The 19,962-nt window shown below is 38.1% G+C and overlaps 1 protein-coding gene across 8 annotated transcripts in view; it reads left to right on the top strand.

Annotated features, from left to right (window-relative positions):
- Positions 1–19,962, top strand: part of LOC138744165 (SEC23-interacting protein-like) — a 195,104-nt gene that overhangs the window by 74,855 nt on the left and 100,287 nt on the right. For 2 of the 8 annotated variants that reach the window (XR_011345338.1, XR_011345333.1), the window contains 2 exons: positions 10,630–10,747; positions 18,052–19,721. The exons of 1 other annotated variant lie outside the window; for it this stretch is intronic. Coding sequence is in view for 1 of the 7 variants with exons in the window: in XM_069899856.1 (XP_069755957.1) it covers positions 1,098–1,116 (19 nt within the window). In the remaining 6 variants the exon portion in view is untranslated. 5 more of the 8 variants (XR_011345335.1, XR_011345336.1, XR_011345334.1 and 2 more) reach the window with 5 other exon arrangements.

The following is a 19,962-nucleotide window of genomic DNA, read 5'->3' as shown; positions in this document are numbered from 1 at the left end:
TACAACATGGACGTTGTGCGAACACTATATACTTAGCAAAGCTATATGGGATACTGTAGTGTACCTATAAACTTTTTATTTGTAAGTAGGGATTAGTGTGGGGACCAACACGGGGCTGTGGGCAGAGAGTGGGGCAGTCGGATCAGTTTGGGTATATAGTGTACAATTTCCTATAGCTACCGATCACTTTTTCTAAATTACTCCGGACGTTCTTGTGGTATCTGAATAATTATGGAACCACACACCTATATGTGGTCAGACGTTGCCCGAATGGGCATTAAGTTAATGAATTTCCTTTCATAAATCCATATCCTAAATACTCAAATTTTCTATTGTGATCTATTATCTTTTTTAAACTTATTAAAATGTAGCTTTGTACAGTACTTGCTATCAGATATACATAATTGCTATGCCTGTCTCAGATCATTAAATTATTCTTGAAGGATGCATCTTCTTGAGTGAATTACTGAAGTGAATTAACATTTCCAGGATTGCTGGGAGGAATTTTCCGAGCATATTTAAGGTGCAGCCTTGAATGAAGCCCTTGTACTTTGATTTTATGAAAAATGTGCTCTTGTGTGACTGGAGATTCAATTACAATTCATCTGCCGAGTTATAAATACCACATATAGTAGCCCAAAGCGACTTGAGTTACTGAAAAGCCAGTTGTCTGGATACGAATGTTCATACTTGTACTAGAATAATTTGTTAGTTGAAAGTCCTGTATTATTCTCTTAGGCATTCAATTATGGGAAGTCTATTCATTACATTTAAAGAAAGTGTGAACAAATTATGGTTTTTTAATCTGCCCACATTTTTGCATTTTTCAAGCTTAATATCCGTAAACTACAGGATGTGCATTTTGTATCCATTTTTCAAATGAATATGCCACATTACACCAATATTTATTATGTGTCAGAAATGATGGTAATAGGGGGGAGATTGGAAATATGATTTTATATTTGAACTACTTACAAACATTTATGCAGGAAACACTGCTACTTTTAACTCAATGTCCAAGTCAACAGTTGTTATTGAAAGTTCAATCAGTAGAATGTGGTATATTATTGAAGAACCATCTCTCTCCACTTTCTTAGCACCATTAAATACTTATGACAACAAAGCTTGGAGCTACCTGGTGAAAATGAGAACTAGCCGATGAGTTGGAAGTATATATGTGAGTTTTATAATTGACTTCCAAAGCAGGATTAAATTCTGAAAAAGTAGTCTAATCTTTGAATGTTTAAAAAGTTATGGTGGCCGAAATATTTTACCATTAGAAGACTATCACCATTTTTCCAGGGTAAAATTAAGGGCATTTTCTTAATGTTCTCGTTTATGCAGGAGCTGATATGTTGGGTTTAGCAGAAACATTTTGTGTTTGTTTCAAAACATCCAGTGGACATGGGTCACATTCTGACCCAGGTGAAGGAAGTAGTTGTAAATAATTGTGAGTTATCTGCACCTACCAAAGATCCTAGTCAAGTTTATTGTCTTTCGATTACACAAGTACGACTCAACGAAGCAGTTTTCGATGGTCCTCAATTTAAAAAAAACACACAGACACACTACCAGACATAACACACATACAGGAAAAAAATACATGTGCAGGACAAGTAAATATTGTTTCATGAATGTGAACGTTGTGGATGGTTCGTGTGAGTAGTTCCTTTTGTCGTTCAGCATTCTCGCAACCAGTGGGAAGAAGGCATTCTATATCAATGCCCATGTGAATTGGGATTATTGCCTTTCTGTACTGCAGAAACAGTTTGTGTGAAATGAGCCTCTGAAGGTTCCTCAGAACACGTTCTTTATTCCCCCACATCCAGCTGTGACTCCAGATTACATTTCTCCTGCAGGCACTGACATGCATTGCTTCCCAGTGCCAGCACAATGTTGCCAATTAACATGAATTTATGGGTTTGTGTCCTAGATGACCAAAATATAAAATATGTAATCAAATTTTTATAACGGTGAAGCATTTGTTAGCAGTTCATTGCATGGAAACAAGCACATGGGATAGGAAAGCAGGTGGGATTCCTTAAAGTACTACCTTGCACTGCTTTGAGAAAATAACAATGCAAATTAAAACGGGAGTAGAGGTTCTCTTCATTGCAATCAGGAATGATTGGGCAGTGCAATAGCTGGATACTTGATAAATTTGACATAAGATTGCAGAAAGGTAATTAATGAAACCGTAGTGCAGTGATTTTCAAATGTTATCTTTCCACTCAGATACCACCTTACTAATCATAGAGCACCTATGGCATAGGGATTACTTAAGGTGGAATGTGGGTGGAAAGAAAAAGTTTGAAAACCACTCTTTTAATCATACCTAACTGACTCATTATGTGCACGGTTTCATAACTCCAAAGAAAATGGGTCAATGACAATTTTTCTCAAGCAAAATATTTCAGTAGCAATTGGGTCTAGAGCAGTGATTCTCAACGTTCCCTTCCCATTCACTTATGAAATTCCTATGGCATAGGGATTACTTGAGATGGTATATGAATGGAAGGAAAAAGTTTGAAAACCACTGCCCTAGTGGAACTCCTTAGTATTTGCATTTTTTTCTGAATATGACTTTCAGCCAACTTAGAGTTGCAGCATTTAAATTGATGAACGCTGGCCAAAACCACAAAATCTAGGACCTGCATGCTTTTAATTGATCATGTTACTGAAGTCCATAATGCAAAAAAGTGGAGAAGCCTTTTTCATTGTTGCTATTGGGCATTTCCACAGGATGCAATGTGGTCTGTGTGCTGAAGCGTGTAACAATATTTTTGGATTGGTCGCTTATGTTATGATTTCAGCAATTGAACATCATCGAAACCAATCCATGATCATACAAAATCCTACGTCAACTAACTATGCAATGACTTTGCTTTGGTTTTTTTAAAAGCAATTTTGCCATTGTACAGGGCAAGGTGGTTGCAGGTCATGTGGGTGACCATTCTGTTGTCCTTGGTGTAATCAATGTGAATGATTGCTTTGAGGAGCTCTCTAAATTGGCTATGAAAGGACCCAACCAAAAAATATGCTAGGTTGAATAGATTATGAGATATTTTAAAGAACAAAACTGAACATGAAGGAACTTTTCACCACCTCATTGAAACTTAAATTGATGAGCTAATGTTAGTCATTTAACATCTAAAAGAGAATTTCTGACTAACCTAATTGTGAGATTTTAATGGCTGAAGAGCTGCTTTCATGGTACAATGCTTTCAATTTGCTCAGCTTTATGAATGCTGTTGAAGCATAGATTATGTCTACTGGTAGATCTTCTGGGAACGCCAAATGCATTTCAATCATGTACAGTTTTTTCACAGCTTTGTGTCTGCAAATTGACTTTGTATCATCTGTCTGCTATATCAGGCCTTGTAAAAACAATGCTATTTGGTTAAATGCTTGAAATTTTAAAATTTTCGAAGCCTCACTGGAAGTAAAGAGATTCTATGAACATCAAAGGGTTTTGCTGGGATTGCAGTTGAGGGCTAACTTTTTGAGATTCCAGGATAAATGTTGTTTCATCATCAATGGAGAATATATAGCATTGTTCTGCTGTGACTGTTCATATTGTTTTCTATCTGTCCTGAAAATCACTTAAAAGTTCTGATAGTAAAACATTTTTATTACTTTAAAGGCAAGGCTTCCTGCTCAGACATGTAAAGGCACCAATCTCTTTTCAGATCCAGCCATTAATTATGGTTCAATTAATGCAGGCTATGAAATATATACTTTTGATATAAAGTATATGTGGTTCCCTATCTTTTTAATGTGTGAATATGTCGTTGATGATCAAAGAATTTATAAAACAAGAAACATTTTCAATGAAATATTTTCTTCTGGTATATTCTGAAGTCATGGAAAGTTACATTTTTACATTATTTTGCATCAATATTCAATTTATTTTTCCAGATTATTTTAGGAATGATTAAGTTGTCATTCAGAGGTGATTGGTTAATTTTTGTTACACATTGATACTTTCCAGTTTTAACGTCCTTTATCGTCATTGATAACAAATATTGCCATGTTGAAGAATCGTAGCAGTGGTTAGAGTCGATTTACTTTCGGAACAATAAAAAAAAGCCAGTCTTTTGCAAAAATAAACCAGAACACTGTCCATTCTGAAAATTCACTACTGAAATGCACATGTTTAAGTACTGATTTTTCTTTGAGGTGTGTGTGATTTTAAAGGAATAAAGGAAGCAAAGAACTGATGGTGATTTATGTCGTTAACTATTCATGCTTATTTCCTCTTTGAAATTAATTGCCTAAAGTTCCTTCAGAGTAATGCAACAGACATTTTTTTTCTGAAGTTTCAAATTGGAAATGAGTGGAATATTATTTCAGGACTTCATTGCGCTCATTACATGATAATTTCACAGTTCACAGCAGTCCAGTATAAACTGCACTTGAATTTATAAATTTTTTGGCCAAATATAAAATAAATAGCTTGCATTTCAGTGCTTTCATTGGCATAGTTTGATGGGTTGAAATAAAAACTGAAATTTGAAGTATTTAGCAGTTTAGCTAGCATTTGCAGGGAACAAACCATTTACTTTTTCAAGTCATTGAGTTTTCAATTGAATTGGGAACAATTAGAAATGAGCAAGATGCAGAGAAAATGGTGGTGGGGGGGGGGGGTGGGTGAGAAAGAAAACAAGCTTCCATAAAAGGGTGAGAAGCTTTAAAGTTTAAAAGACAAAAGTACTGAAAGTGCAATGTGGAAGAAGGTTGTACTGAGAAACAAAAAATTGATTGGATGAGGTATAAGTTAAGAATAACTATCGAAACAAGCTAGAGAAATATAGAATAGATGTTGGAAATCTGAACTGAAAATGCTGGGAAGTTGATGTATCTGACATAGTTGAGCACCTTGCATCCTGCAGACTTAAACTTGCTTACGAAGAATAGCTGCTCATCTTGCATGCTTTAACCTCCAGTGGAACAATTGGGAGGCAGGTGCGTCAGACCTGGAGAATTGTGTGTAAAAATACGATGCTGATGAAGCTCAGCAGGTCAAACAATGTCCTTTGTATAGCAGAGATAAGGATAATTAACCGAGGATGTTTCAGGCTTGAGCCAATCATCAAGGCATGAAGAAATATGTGAGTTATCTTACTTGGATGTAGATGTTCTATAAAATGGTCACCCATTCTGACTTTGGTCCCCATAATATAGAGAACAAATCCTGAACGTTGTATTTAGTACACCAAATTGAAAGAAGTTCAAGTAAATCACTTCTTAACGTGGAAAGCAAAGTGGATCTCTGGTCAGTGGAGGAAATGTTGCCTGATGCAGGAGCTGAAAATTGTAAGAGAATGGCCCATTTTTTCCAAAGGCAAGCAAGATGGGAAATAATAGCAAGGGGCCATCCTATTCCAGCTCTCAGAAAGGGCATGCTCTCCTCACGAGTGAGAAGATGACAGTGGAGAAATTGAACTCTGGTTAAGGGTCTCATCATCTGTGCTTGAATAGAACCTGTGGTTGAAGTTTTGATTGGGTGTGGTGCTGTCAGAAGGCGTGATTTCCTAGTTTGATGTGTTTGCATTCTTCCACGACATTGTAATAATCTTGTCTAATTTTAAATAAATAATGAGATGCAACAGCTATTTATTTTTCTTCTAAAAAGAAATCTAGTCTCTGGACTTCATGATAGCTAATTTACTGTAGGTAAAGAATTGTATAATGCAGATACATTCCAAAATGCCTGTATATTTCCAACAAAAGGGAGGAGAACAAAGATGATAGTATTTTATAACTCCCATTGTGGGCTAAACAGCCTGTCCTGTGCTGTAGCATTCTATGTTCTAATTAGAAAAAAAATACAAATTATGGAAGAAACAAGTACCACAAATATCTGAAGATTCTATGATATCAATGAACTTGAGCAAACTCTATTAAATATGTACTATTTAGAGACAAGTTTTCTTTAGTTCTTTGTAACAGTTTCTTAAGACACTTTAGTTCTTAAAGTGGGGAGAGAATCAACGATTTTGCCTCTCCCATAGCTTCTTTCAAGATCTAAAATTGGGTCATTGAGAAGCAGTCAAATTGTACAGTACTGGGGAGAGAATCAAGGATTTTGCCTGGAAGACACAACACAAGTGTCGTCCATCATGAAGTTAGGCTAATTAGTGTCTGATGCTCATTTGTGGTTGATGAACAAAATTTTTTACTCATTCCAAATGTAGAGAGTTTTTTTTTTGCTCGAAGAAAATTGATTTTTCAGTTTGTACATAAAGAATAAATCCAAAGAAATGAAAGAATATCGCATTTGCAGAGTGTGTATCTGGAGGTCCTTGGCGTGAAATAAGGATTTCTTTTCCCTTGAATAAATAGTGCTCTCACCCATTCTGTAGGATATAGCCATCATCTAATGACAGAAAGGATGGATTTTGATGAGTGTCAAAATAATTCATCACAGAATTTTAAATAAAATCCACTGTTTGTCCACCCCATCTCCATCTTCCCCTACATCAACCATCAGGAAGATCAAAGAAAACTTTTCCTGAGGAAATGTTCACACCATATGGCCCAACAATATTTGCTCAGTCTGTGTTATATAAGACAACACTCAATTACACCAAAACAGGAAGCATCAAAAGGTTGTATAACAAGCACTGATCCACGCGTAATAAATATGCAATAGCTGGAAGCCGCATAAGTGGCACAAACCAAGAAATCTCTGGTTTGTTTCTGTGAAATCAAGAGTATTTGGTACACAAAATTTATATGGAGCAGTATAAATTCATTGAAAATGTCTGAGCAAATTTTAAAAAATAAATAATGATTCGGCAATTAATGCATTAAATGATTACCTTTAACTTGGATTTGTTGAAAATGAACTAAAGTGTCTTAAGATCCTGTTACAAAGAACTAAAGAAAACTTGTCTCTAAATAGTACATATTTAATGGAGTTTGCTCAAGTTAATTGATATCATAGAATCTTCAGATATTTGTGGTACTTGTTTCTTCCAGAATTTGTACTTTTTTTCTAATTAGAACATAGAATGCTACAGCACAGGACAGGCTGTTTGGCCCACAATGTTGTATATGAACCTACCCCACAATCAGTTTAAGCCTTCCCTCCCTCAGTCCATAGTTATTCATTTTTTCATATCTTTGTAACAGTTTCTTAAGACACTTTAGTTCTTAAAGTGGGGAGAGAATCAACGATTTTGCCTCTCCCATAGCTTCTTTCAAGATCTAAAATTGGGTCATTGAGAAGCAGTCAAATTGTACAGTACTGGGGAGAATAGAATGCCAATAGAAGAATCTTTAAAATGTCCCTATTGCATCAACCTATTCCACCAGTGCACTCCAGGCACCCAAAACTCTATTTTTAAAAAAACACCTACCTCTGACATCTTCCCAAAGGTGCTGGCTGTCCACTCTCTCACTGCTTTTCAGTATCTGTTTTTAAGTTCTAATTTGTTTTTATTTAATGTTTAGTTTTAGCATTCTGGTTCAGATTTATCACTTTCTTTACTCGCCTCACTTCCCCATTATTATATGTTCTTTTTGAAAGCATAGGTTGCATCGACTCAGCTCAGTTGTCCATGAAAGTAGCCATGCTTTTAAAAGATGTTAAGGGAGTATCTGTGTATAAAGATCATCCTACCATACTGGACTTTCACAGTGGAGACGTTTAGGATGTGGAGTAAATAAGCTAGGGAGAAAGATTTAATGTATTGCATGAAGTAAAACAATACTTCAACAAAATGGGGTGTCTATTTATTGGCAGCTGTATTTTGTATTCATCTGCAACAGTACCAGCATGCCAACAATAAAGGAAAACCAGATAGATTTCAGTTTATTGTAGAAGCCTTACAGCCTGAATATGCATGAGCTTGTCTTATCTCAGAAGCTCAGCAGACTCAGGCCTGGTCAATACTTGGAGGGGAGATTTCCTGAGAGAACCAGGTGCTGTAGGTTTCTGTGAGGGGCGCTGGGCAAAGTGGTGACTCTCTGGCTGCCTTATGGTGGACAAAGGTCAAAGAATTTCATTTATGTTACATTCTAAATGTAGTACTATGTGATAATAATGGAACCTTTACCTTTAGGCATATATCTTTATATAAATATTAATATTCAGAAATGGGGATTATCTGTGGTTCTGAAATGTGGAACTCTGTTGTGTGAAGTAAAAATACATCAATTGGGAAAAAAAAACAGTGAAATGAGTTTGGGTGTAAATATTCAGTTTGCTCTTTTGTGCCCAATTTGCAGTGATGGAACAGTGATGGTGTCATATAGGCCCTTTGTCCCTCTTATCCATGTTGATCAAGTTGGCATTCTCAAATTTGATTTGTACCCTTCAGTCCTTCTTATCTACATACCAAATGCTCCTTGAATATTGTAATTCTACTCACTTCTATACCTTCCTCTGGAAAATCATTCCAGATACAAGCTATCCTCTGCATGGAAAAAGTTGCCCCTCAAGTCCCTTTTAAATTTTCTTGCCACTCACCTTAAACCAATTGATAATGGTTTATTGTCATACACACAAGTACAATGTACGTGTGCACCAAAAACCTGTGCCCTCTTGTCCCAAAATGGTCTACTCTGGGAAGTTGACTGCTTTCAATGCCCCTTATGATTTTATAAACTTCTATCTGTTCACCTTTCAGCATCCTATGCCCTAGGCAATAAAGGTCCAGCCTTTCCAATCTTTCCCGCTAACCCAACCCTTCTAGTCCTGTCAACATCCCATTTAATCTCCTCTTCTGACCTTTCAACTTGTTATTATCTTTCCTATTTCTGAATGGCTCAAAATGCATGAAATATGCTCTTATCAAGGCCTTGTACAACTGTATCATAAGGCCCCAACTTTTGTACTGCATATCCATCCAATGAAGGCGAGCATACCAAAAGCTGTTTTCACCATCTGTCCACCTGTCACCGCTTTCATTGATCTGTGTACCTCTACCCCAGGTCTCTCTGTTCAAGATTCCTTCACTGCCATGGTTGAAAGCATGACTAAAAGAATCATGTTTCACTCTGCAAAATTATACAAAGTTTAAATTGAACGTGGTGTGCTATGGAGTCATAATGAACATATTGACCCTCGGATCTTGCTTCCTTCCCATTCTAGAAGAAAGAAATGTAATGAAATATGACAGGATCATATTAAATATCCTGTAAAGCAGGTGTATTAATTTACATTGAAACTTTTATTTTCTTATCAGTATTGTACATTGACGGTACTGGATAATTAAATGAAATGAGATTTCAAAACTATAGATTTTGCTAATTTAGTATACTGTCCTTTATCACATGAAAATTTGTTGTAATCTGGCTATGACTGCTCTCATGAACATTTATGTACAACCGCTGGCAGACTATTTGGGGAGTCAGATTCTAATTTGTATTGGGGAAAACCCTCATGGTACAAAAAGATACAGAACCATAAACCTAAAAAAACCTGAAGATTTTCTTTCAACTGTTTGAAAACTTAGTTGAAAAAAGTGCAACACTTTTTTGAAAGTGGTAGAAATTGAGCAGATAATTTTTAACACCATTTAGTACAGTAATGTATCTTCCAATTTCCTTAATTCTTGTGTTATGATCAGAGTTCTGCAGCACGGAAATAGGCCCTCTTGCCCAACATGTCCATGCCAATCAAGCTAGTCCTATTTGTCTGGTTTGGCTCCCATCCCTCTAGATCTTTCAAATCCATGTATCTGGCTAAATGCCACTTGAATGATTCAGTTGTCAAAGCTTTGACTTGTAAGTGGTGATTCTGCCTCTCCTACAGGAAAAAGAATTTTGGGGTTGTGTGTGATGTCATGTATGTACTCTGACAATCAGTCTGAAATCTAAATCTACTTTCTCCTTCTGTTCAATCTGTATACCCACCATCCTCTGGTCCTTTTAAATTTTTCCCCTCCCCTCAAATTTATCCCTCTAGTTTAGGTTCCCCTACCTTAAGAAAAATTGTATGACAATTTACCTTCCCTTCGACCATCATGATTTTATAAACATTTATAAGGGGCTTTCTTTGCTCCAGAGCGAAAAGCCCCAGCCGATGTAAACTTGTAATTCATCTACCAGTCTGAGCAACATTCTCATGAATCCTTTGTGCACCATTTCTTGCTTAAAAATATCTTTCCTTTCACTGGGTGACCAAAACTGCATTCAATGCTTCAAGTGTGTCTCATCAGCTTCCTGAACCGTTATAGAATGACATTCCTGCTCTTGTACTTAATGTCTGACCGACGAAAGCAAGTGCTGTATATCCAACATCTCTTCACCAATTTTGCACTTTCATGGAACTGTGTACTTGTATGCTCCAGTCTCTTTATTCCACAAAATTCTCATAGGCCCTACCATTCACTGATTGAATTTCAGTTCACAAGGGACAAATTGTGAACTTAGATTGGAGTTCACTTTTTCCCTTGGGCTTTGTTGGAGCGCTGCTCTTGATATTCACCATTAATGATATTCATAAAAGTTAAACTTTGCACGTTGATTTGCAGAAAAAGCGAGGCTTTATCACCATAGAAATGTGGCCTTTTCTGACATTAAAGTCCAATTTAATTTACTGCATTGTACATCAAAAACATATTTATCTTTGTCAAATATTCTTGCCTTCTGCTAATATTATGCCAATAATTTCTGCAGGGAATCAGAAGACACTGCTTTGCTGTTTCTTAGAGATTTATAAATCTATGGGCATCAGCCCTGAGCAGCCACAGCATTGATTGCCATTGGCAAAACTCTGTTTATCTTGGTAATATTGGTAAGTTTTTCATTATTTTCAATATTTGCTGTTGTTGATCTAATTTAATTAAACATGGTATTGATTTTTTTGTTCTGCACATGTACAGCGTTTTCTAAATGAAGCCCATGAGAAATAGCAGGTAAATCTGCAGAACACCACGAGAATTTCCCTGTGCATTTAAGGCTTTAGGTCTGGTGTAGGGAGAATAGTGACTGGTGAGGAACCAGGTCAACAACAATTGGCCTGAGAAAGGTTGTGGGAAAGAGTTGGAATCTTGTATAGCTAAGGTTTAAAACCTTTCAATGATATGACAGTCCCTGAAATGGGAACATCTTAATTTTAATAGGGCTAATTTAAGAAGGATGTGATATTGGGAGACCCTCTTTTTTCCAAAGTTCTTTAATATTGCCATTTATTCCCTATTCTGTATTTTGGAAGAACCCACAATAGTTTTTGATTGAAACCAAAAGCTGCGATTAGTGCCCTAGTTTTGTTCATCTTTATGGAACATATTAGGAGCCATCTCGTATTCCAGATTTTTGGAACTGATACCATTCTGAAAATCCATAAAAGATTTTTTAAAAGAAAATAAGCAAATCTTTTGAAGAATAAAATTCCAATAAAATATGAGCTTTTGATGAAAATGACAGCTTAGAATCCCAAAACACCTCTTTCAGAGATGCCCTGAAGCGTGTTGTTTTGGTGTACTCCACTTTGGCTTGTGGAGTACCTTGGATTGTTTGCGATTCTGATTAGTTAACTTGAACTTTGTTCTCCGGCTAACCTGCCTTCTTTCCAATACGATGATGCTCAGAATTCATAATGATAAGAAAAATACAGCAAAAGAAAAATTGAGCCTTTCTGCCCACTTAATCTGCATCAATCAATCTTTACATTACTCCTCCATCCCTTTTTATTGTCGTTTCTCCCCAGTATTGTAGGTCCTAATTGATCTCTTGCATTGTAACGTGCACTTGCCCTGCTCTTAGATGTGGCTGCTTGAATGATCGAGTTGACATGCAGACGAAGCCTTCTTGCTGTATCAGGTGTAAACTTGAACCCCACAAAGGAAACGAATGTTCAAATTTGAAAAAAGTTAAACAATTATATTTGATCATTGAAAAGACAAGCATATGTCAGATCAAGGAAATGGGTATCAAATGTGTCCTTCAAAATTTAGAGTACTTGTGAAGAAAGCTAGGAGGTTTAAAAACAAGGGTAGTAAATGACTGGCAATTTAAGGAGAATTCTAAAACCTTTGAAAAGTGTGTGGGAAGCAAGAGGGTCTCTCAGGAACGAGTGTGTTGAGCCATGAGATGAAATGAACACTTCCTATTGGTATTCAGCAGATAGGAGGAAGTGGTGCTGAAGAGTTTAGGAAGGGAATCTGCTGACATTCCGGAGGATGCCTTATCAAGAAGGAGAAAATGTTTGAAATATTGTAGCACATTGGGGTTGCAGCTTCGACCTATCCCAAGAAGCTTTGAAAAGCAAGGAAGAAGATTGCTGGAATTGCCAAGGCTGAGAAGGCTACAGACTGAGTATTGACAAATGGGATTAGTGTGGATAAGTACTTCATTGGTATGGACGCGATATTCCAAATGACCTGCTTTGGCTCTGTTACTCAAATAGTTCTGCAAGCATCAAATGAAATAAATAGTGAGATCAACTGCATGAGTTTTTCAAGCTTTGTTGGGACCAAGGTAAACTGCCTCAGGATCTTCATGATGCCACCATCATCACCCTGTACAAAAACAAAGGCGAGAAATCAGACTGCTCAAACTACAGGGGAATCACGTTGCTCTCCATTGCAGGCAAAATCTTCGCTAGGATTCTACTAAATAGAATAATACCTAGTGTCGCCGAGAATATTCTCCCAGAATCACAGTGCGGCTTTCGCGCAAACAGAGGAACTACTGACATGGTCTTTGCCCTCAGACAGCTCCAAGAAAAGTGCAGAGAACAAAACAAAGGACTATACATCACCTTTGTTGACCTCACCAAAGCGTTCGACACCGTGAGCAGGAAAGGGCTTTGGCAAATACTAGAGCGCATCGGATGTCCCCCAAAGTTCCTCAACATGATTATCCAACTGCACAAAAACCAACAAGGTTGGGTCAGATACAGCAATGAGCTCTCTGAAACCTTCTCCATTAACAATGGCGTGAAGCAAGGCTGTGTTCTCGCATCAACCCTCTTTTCAATCTTCTTCAGCATGATGCTGAACCAAGCCATGAAAGACCCCAACAATGAAGACGCTGTTTACATCCGGTACCGCACGGATGGCAGTCTCTTCAATCTGAGGCGCCTGCAAGCTCACACCAAGACACAAGAGAAACCTGTCCGTGAACTACTCTTTGCAGACGATGCCGCTTTAGTTGCCCATTCAGAGCCAGCTCTTCAGCGCTTGACGTCCTGCTTTGCGGAAACTGCCAAAATGTTTGGCCTGGAAATCAGCCTGAAGAAAACTGAGGTCCTCCATCAGCCAGCTCCCCACCATGACTACCAGCCCCCCCACATCTCCATCGGGCACACAAAACTTAAAACGATCAACCAGTTTACCTATCTCGGCTGCACCATTTCATCAGATGCAAGGATCGACAATGAGATAGACAACAGACTCGCCAAGGCAAATAGCGCCTTTGGAAGACTACACAAAAGAGTCTGGAAAAACAACCAACTGAAAAACCTCACAAAGATAAGCGTATACAGAGCCGTTGTCATACCCACACTCCTGTTCGGCTCCGAATCATGGGTCCTCTACCGGCACCACCTACGGCTCCTAGAACGCTTCCACCAGCATTGTCTCCGCTCCATCCTCAACATCCATTGGAGCGCTTACATCCCTAACGTCGAAGTACTCGAGATGGCAGAGGTCGACAGCATCGAGTCCACGCTGCTGAAGATCCAGCTGCGCTGGATGGGTCACGTCTCCAGAATGGAGGACCATCGCCTTCCCAAGATCGTGTTATATGGCGAGCTCTCCACTGGCCACCGTGACAGAGGTGCACCAAAGAAAAGGTACAAGGACTGCCTAAAGAAATCTCTTGGTGCCTGCCACATTGACCACCGCCAGTGGGCTGATAACGCCTCAAACCGTGCATCTTGGCGCCTCACAGTTTGGCGGGCAGCAACCTCCTTTGAAGAAGACCGCAGAGCCCACCTCACTGACAAAAGGCAAAGGAGGAAAAACCCAACACCCAACCCCAACCAACCAATTTTCCCCTGCAACCGCTGCAATCGTGTCTGCCTGTCCCGCATCGGACTTGTCAGCCACAAACGAGCCTGCAGCTGACGTGGACTTTTTACCCCCTCCATAAATCTTCGTCCGCGAAGCCAAGCCAAAGAATGTGTTAAGTTTTAATCTTTTGACTGGAATAACAAAATATGTTTCCTGCCTCACTGTTATTGAAGAATGATTGTTGATTTTTTTTTGGAGTCATCTCAAAATGGTAGATGGGGCTTTGGTTTAACATGCTATTTGAAAGAAACCATTTCCGACGATCCTCCATCAATTCTGTCTTAAAGCTGTCAATCTAAATTGTACTTGGGTTTCTGGAATAGACCTCAAAGCCATGATTCTCTGATTCTAAGGGAAACTGACTGCTGCTTGAGCCAAAGCTGAACCTAAACAGCTATTGACCTTCTCTGGCAAAAATAAAGTTCAGCTTGTTCATTTTAATTAATGGTTTTACCTTCCCTGATTGACTGTTACTGCCAGAATAAATGTAACTCCATTCAATCAAAATATATCAGTGTTCTCGAGTTGTAATCAATAGAACAGGTACTGTATCTGGTGTTTGGAATACTGATCGTTTTGTACAGATTTAGTCATGAAAAATTTCTTAAGTACATGTCTTTAAAATGTGGATGTTCATATCGATCTAATGTCAGGTTGTGGTAGGTTGCACAATTCCTATATTGACAGTTAATTATTCTTAAAAATTTAATTGGCTGTAAAGTAATTTGAAACTGTTACAAATAACCACAATTTAAAATCTCTATCATTTTATACTTCAACCCAATCTTAATACGTGCACAAGAACATGTATTTTTCCATGTTAGGCCTTAGGTGTACAGTATGAAATGTTTGTTTTTTTTGGGGGAAAACTTGTGCAGTTATTTACTATTAATCACAAGGGTACCTGCCGATTTAGGGTTGTAATGTAAATCTAACGGGTTGATGAACAGGTGTAGATGTAAGATGATAAAGTCGCTCTGGAATACCTTTTTAAAAGGAATAGTGATGAATCATACAGCTAAGAAAGTTCCAGGTTTGATTCCACTCTTGACTTTTCCCAACTCTGCCTCACTCTTCAACTCAGTGAAGGACTCTGAATTTTTCAGTGGAATTTTCATTAAAGTTCCTTGGTTAGCCTGCAGCTGGAGTATGTAAGAGACTGTAGAAGAGGGCTATGTGTTCTAAGTAAAATGCAATGAACAGAGCATCTCGGAACGAGCAGGTTGGATCAAATCACTGCAGCCCTATCTTATCCACTCATGAGTGACGGTGGACAATTAAACAACTAATGAGAGGAATAGGCTCCAAGAACAATCCCACCTTCAAAAATGATAATGCCAAATATGTAGGTCCTAAAGAAAAGGACCATGTTCAACCAGAAATTATGCATCTTGGCATCCTCCTCAGATCCCCACCTTCAAAGAAGCTGGTCTTCAATCCACATGATATTATGACAAACAAAGATAACATGTCAGAGGACGGTCAACCATAGAGCATCACTATAGTCGTTCCTTTGTGCTGTCCTAGACCCAGCCGTCTTCAGCTACTTCAAATGACCTTCCTTCCTTCAAAGAGACAGAAGTGGGGGTGTTCAATTCTCTTTTCAACTCCTAAGCCAATGAAGCAGCCCAAGCTTGCATGCAGCAAGACTCCGACAATGTTTGGCACAGGCTCTTTCCAACGACACTCTATTACCTGGATGATTCAGCAAAAACTCTGGAAATTTGATGCCATCCTGATCCAAGCACCCCTTGATTGGCACTCCTTGAACTGCCCAAAATGTACATTTCCTCTACCATGATGCAGAAGATGCCATCACAAAGTGCACTGTGGTTACTTCTCTGACCCCTCTGAATGTAACTCTCAGACACATGACTCCTATCATTGAAAATGGACAAGGAAAACGGGCAGTGTGAAAATGATCCTCTCTGGCAATCCTGAAATGGAAAAATATCTAGCCCTTCGTCATCACTTGATCTGAATCCTGGAACTCCCTACCCATTAACAATGTGGGCAAACATTCAGCGAAAGGATTGTAGCAATTTCAGAAAGTCTCTCTTTACCTTGAACTGCTATCGTCTTTCAGGGACTATAATTAAGGATGGCAAATATATTTCTCACAGTGCCCAGATCCTAAAAAACCTCCTTTCTGTCCCCTTGCCTTAGCTGATTAAAATAAGTGAAAAAAGAATCTACAATTTTTATTTAAATCACTGGTAGTGCAGTTCTTGAAATGGAGCATACCAGAGATTTGCAGTGTCCAGTGTACATTGGTTAAGCTTGGGTTGATAACTTTCTCTGTATTTATACTTGTATATGGCTCAATTTCCAATAACAGATCCACTCTTCCTTTCTAGACCAGTCTAACTAAATCAATTCCACTTTTAAAATTACTACCCACTTTTTTTTAAAAAAAAAACCTTACTGGATAGTTTTAATATTATTATCATACATATTGAAGAAATTGTTCACAATTCTGTTTTGATCTGCTAAGCTGTTATACAAAAGCTTTCTTTAAATGAGCAGCCCGATTAGCATAGTGGTTGACCCAACGCTGTTATAGCACCAGTGATTGGGACCAAGGTTAAAATCCTGCACTATCTGTAACGTTTGTATATTCTCCCCATGTCTGCATGGGTTTTCTCCTGGGTGCTCTGGTTTTCTCTCGCCCTTCAAAATGTACTGGGGATTGTAAGTTAATTGGGTGGCACGGGCTCATGGGACGAATTGGCCTGTTACCATGCTGAATGTCTAAATTTAAAAATGTTTTAAAGTGATATGAAGCTAATCTAAGAAACATTGATAAATTATGCAATTTTCTCTTTTTCTGTATCTTTCTAATTTTACTTGCCATCACAAAACTCCATACTCTACTCACTACATGATTTTGAACTAAAGCTACAGAACAGTTTTGTTGTACTGTGTTTTGGTGTCTGTGATCTGGATATGATGTCCCCAGATAATGAAACTTTAATTTGATCATCTCCAGTTCTATCCGCTGTGTAATCACTGACCTCATTCACTCAAATGGGCTTCCATATGGCACCCATTTAACACTGTTTGGTATTTCCTTATCTGCTGTAAGTTATGTACACTTCTTTCTTGAATATTACTATTGTGGCGGCCCACTACCCAAGAGGCGACCCACCACACAAGATGGCGGTTGATCCCGCAAGGACCACGCCAATTAAATGGCCTTTCTTCCTGGGCTACAGGATACATGACGGGAAACGATGAGCACTGGCCAATCAGCGGCCGGCAAACGCATGACGTCATTTCCGCCTGAAGCGGCAGGACAAGTAGGCCCAGCAGGCCTACATAAAGGGCAAACCGTTCAATAAAGCAGTATCGACTGTACTTATCGCGTGTGTCTTACTTCTGTAGCCCGCACTGCACTATTACTGATAAACTCCTCCTTTCCCCTATTTGCTTTAATATGAGTATGAACCCAATAGAAACTATAGACACAGCAATATTGGTGTCTGTCCTTGGCATTCATCCTTGTGAATAATACATGCACAGGTTTGTTGAACAGTGTGGCTGTTTTTAAAAGCATCTATTAATTTAAGTAATTAATTGATACTTCCATGTTATATTAGCACTGCTGTGGCCCGATGCCCTAGGAAACATTATACTAGCTTAGCAATCATTCTCCATTGTGTAATTACACAGGATTCAGGAGATATGCCATTGATTGTGTTAACATTGTTGCAGAAATCTATGCAGTTTGAAGTAATGTTGACAATAAAGTTAAAACTCATTGAGGCATGATTTAAAATTCTTGAAGCAGATATTCTTCACATGAGGAGTTAATATTGATTTAATGCAAGTATCATTGTCCTAAGGTTAATACATTTTCTTTATCTTGTGAAAGGTTCTACTTTATTGCAAAGAATTACAATCAATAGTTCCTTAATACTATAATCATCCTAATGGTGGATGACGCACTCACACAAGCTAAAATAAAAATACTCATAACTCTTAGTTTGCAGCTTTTGCAGGATTGTGCAGTGCACTGAATTACCTGGAGAAGTGCTTTGAAATTAGAGTTAAACATGTTCAACTGTTTGTATTTTGGCAGGTCATCTGAGGCACCATCAGCTCTGCTGAACACAACATGATTTTAGATCTTCCATTGGAATCCCTAGTTTTGTCTTTTATTGGGAAAATAGTATTTGGCAGTCTACAATTATTCTATAATACAGAACAACTGACTCAAAGCAAAATTGTTCCTTTGAAAATATGACTTGATTCTCACCAGTTCAAAAGTTAACGAGGGAGTGACTCGTTTTTGAGAAAGCTACCATTCTGAGTTACTTACTATTCATTGGCCTCTTGAAATAACTTGAGTGTTTTCAGAATACTTGCTTACCTGCTGGAACCGATGAAATTAATATTATCTTTTAGTTTCAAATTTATTTCATCCACTGTGGAAGTTCACTCATAACCTACGATGCTTTGCTTCAGACAAATGACTGATTAGGGTTTACAAGGTGTGCCTTGAATAAGGCTACTCATGCCAAATATAGTGTATTTTTCAAACTTGTGGAATACTTCAGTCTCTGTTAAAATGTTTTCCCACGTAATTAGATAATAATAGAATAGTTATAAAATAGAAATCAAAATTGATTGCACGTCTGAATTCAGAAGGCGCACTTTGCATGTATTATCCCGCTTATTTGCAAGAATGATACCTTATGCAGTGACTCACCAACCATGCTCATGCCTCACCAAGTTATAATTTACCCTCCTTGTACGACCCTTCTCACTATACACTGTCCGAATTTGTACCCTCTTTTCTACTGCACCCCAATAAGGTGGCCAGCACCATTTATTTGGAAAGTGTTAGCCTGATGGGTGTGATTTTAATCCCCACAATAGGATTTCTCTGGCAGCAGTGGATTTCAGTTTAATTTTCAGCTTCTGACAGATCCAAATAAACAAGTCCATCAAAATGGTGCTGATGTATTTTTTTCAAATCCTGAAATGTTATGTAAGGCCAATAACTAAATCGGTTTTTACTGGTGGTAGCAATGCAGCCAGTGAATATTAAATAAAAAGTATGGTACGTGTTCTTTGGACATCGTTTGCTATGCCTGATGATTAACCTAGTCTTACTCATGGTATTGGGAATATGGACAATAATCAATTACCCAGTTCCTCCTTCCAGTTGATTCTTGATATTCACCATACTTTATTATATGCTTGTTGATTTTACTTTAAAGCACAGAATTCTGTCTTCCTAGGTACCGTAATGACAAAATCCCATTTCATTCTCCAATTTGACTATCTCAAGTTTTCTGTCTTCTTTGCCTGTGTTAATAGTATGCTGTTAATGTAATGTAGCAATGTGTTCAGATTCACTGTAAATCTTGCATATTTCTGCAGAAAACTTGTGGTTTGGACAATCAATATGTTTTTAACATCTTCTATTGGATAGAAAATCAAGTAAAAATTGCAGATGTTGGAATTTTTAAATATTCAGTTCAAGGAGTATCAGTGCAGAGCAAAACTTACGGGCAGCATGGTTGGCCTAGCACTTTTACAGCGCCAGTGACCCAGGTTTGCTTTCTGTAAGAAGTTTGTACGTTCTCCCCATGACCTGCGTGGGTTTCCTCCAGGTACTCTGGTTTCCTCCTGCCCTTCAAAATTATATGGGGTTTGTAGGTTAATTGGTGTATTTGGCTCATCAGCCAGAAAGGCCTGTTGTCGTGCTGTATGACTAAATTAAAATTCATGTCCTGTCAGTGACTTTGTGCTTTTGCATCAATTTCTCTCCTGTTGACGGTTGTATTTATCGATTTCCCATGGTCAAATGTGAAATGAAATAGGTTCTGCATGAGCAAGCAAACAACATTCAACATGTATTTTGCATATTAATATATTTTCCTGCACATTTTGTTTCTTCTGTCCCGTTGGATTAAGCCAAAAAGCAGGCCTTTGGACAGTTTGTATTTGGGTTTTCAGATGTTCTTTCATTTCCATTTGTCAC

Source organism: Narcine bancroftii, chromosome 10 (assembly GCF_036971445.1).
Source record: "Narcine bancroftii isolate sNarBan1 chromosome 10, sNarBan1.hap1, whole genome shotgun sequence".
In the NCBI taxonomy this organism is placed as follows: Eukaryota; Metazoa; Chordata; class Chondrichthyes; order Torpediniformes; family Narcinidae; genus Narcine; species Narcine bancroftii.
The sequence above is the reverse complement of the archived record's forward strand: the minus strand, read 5'-3'. Positions and strand labels throughout refer to the sequence as shown.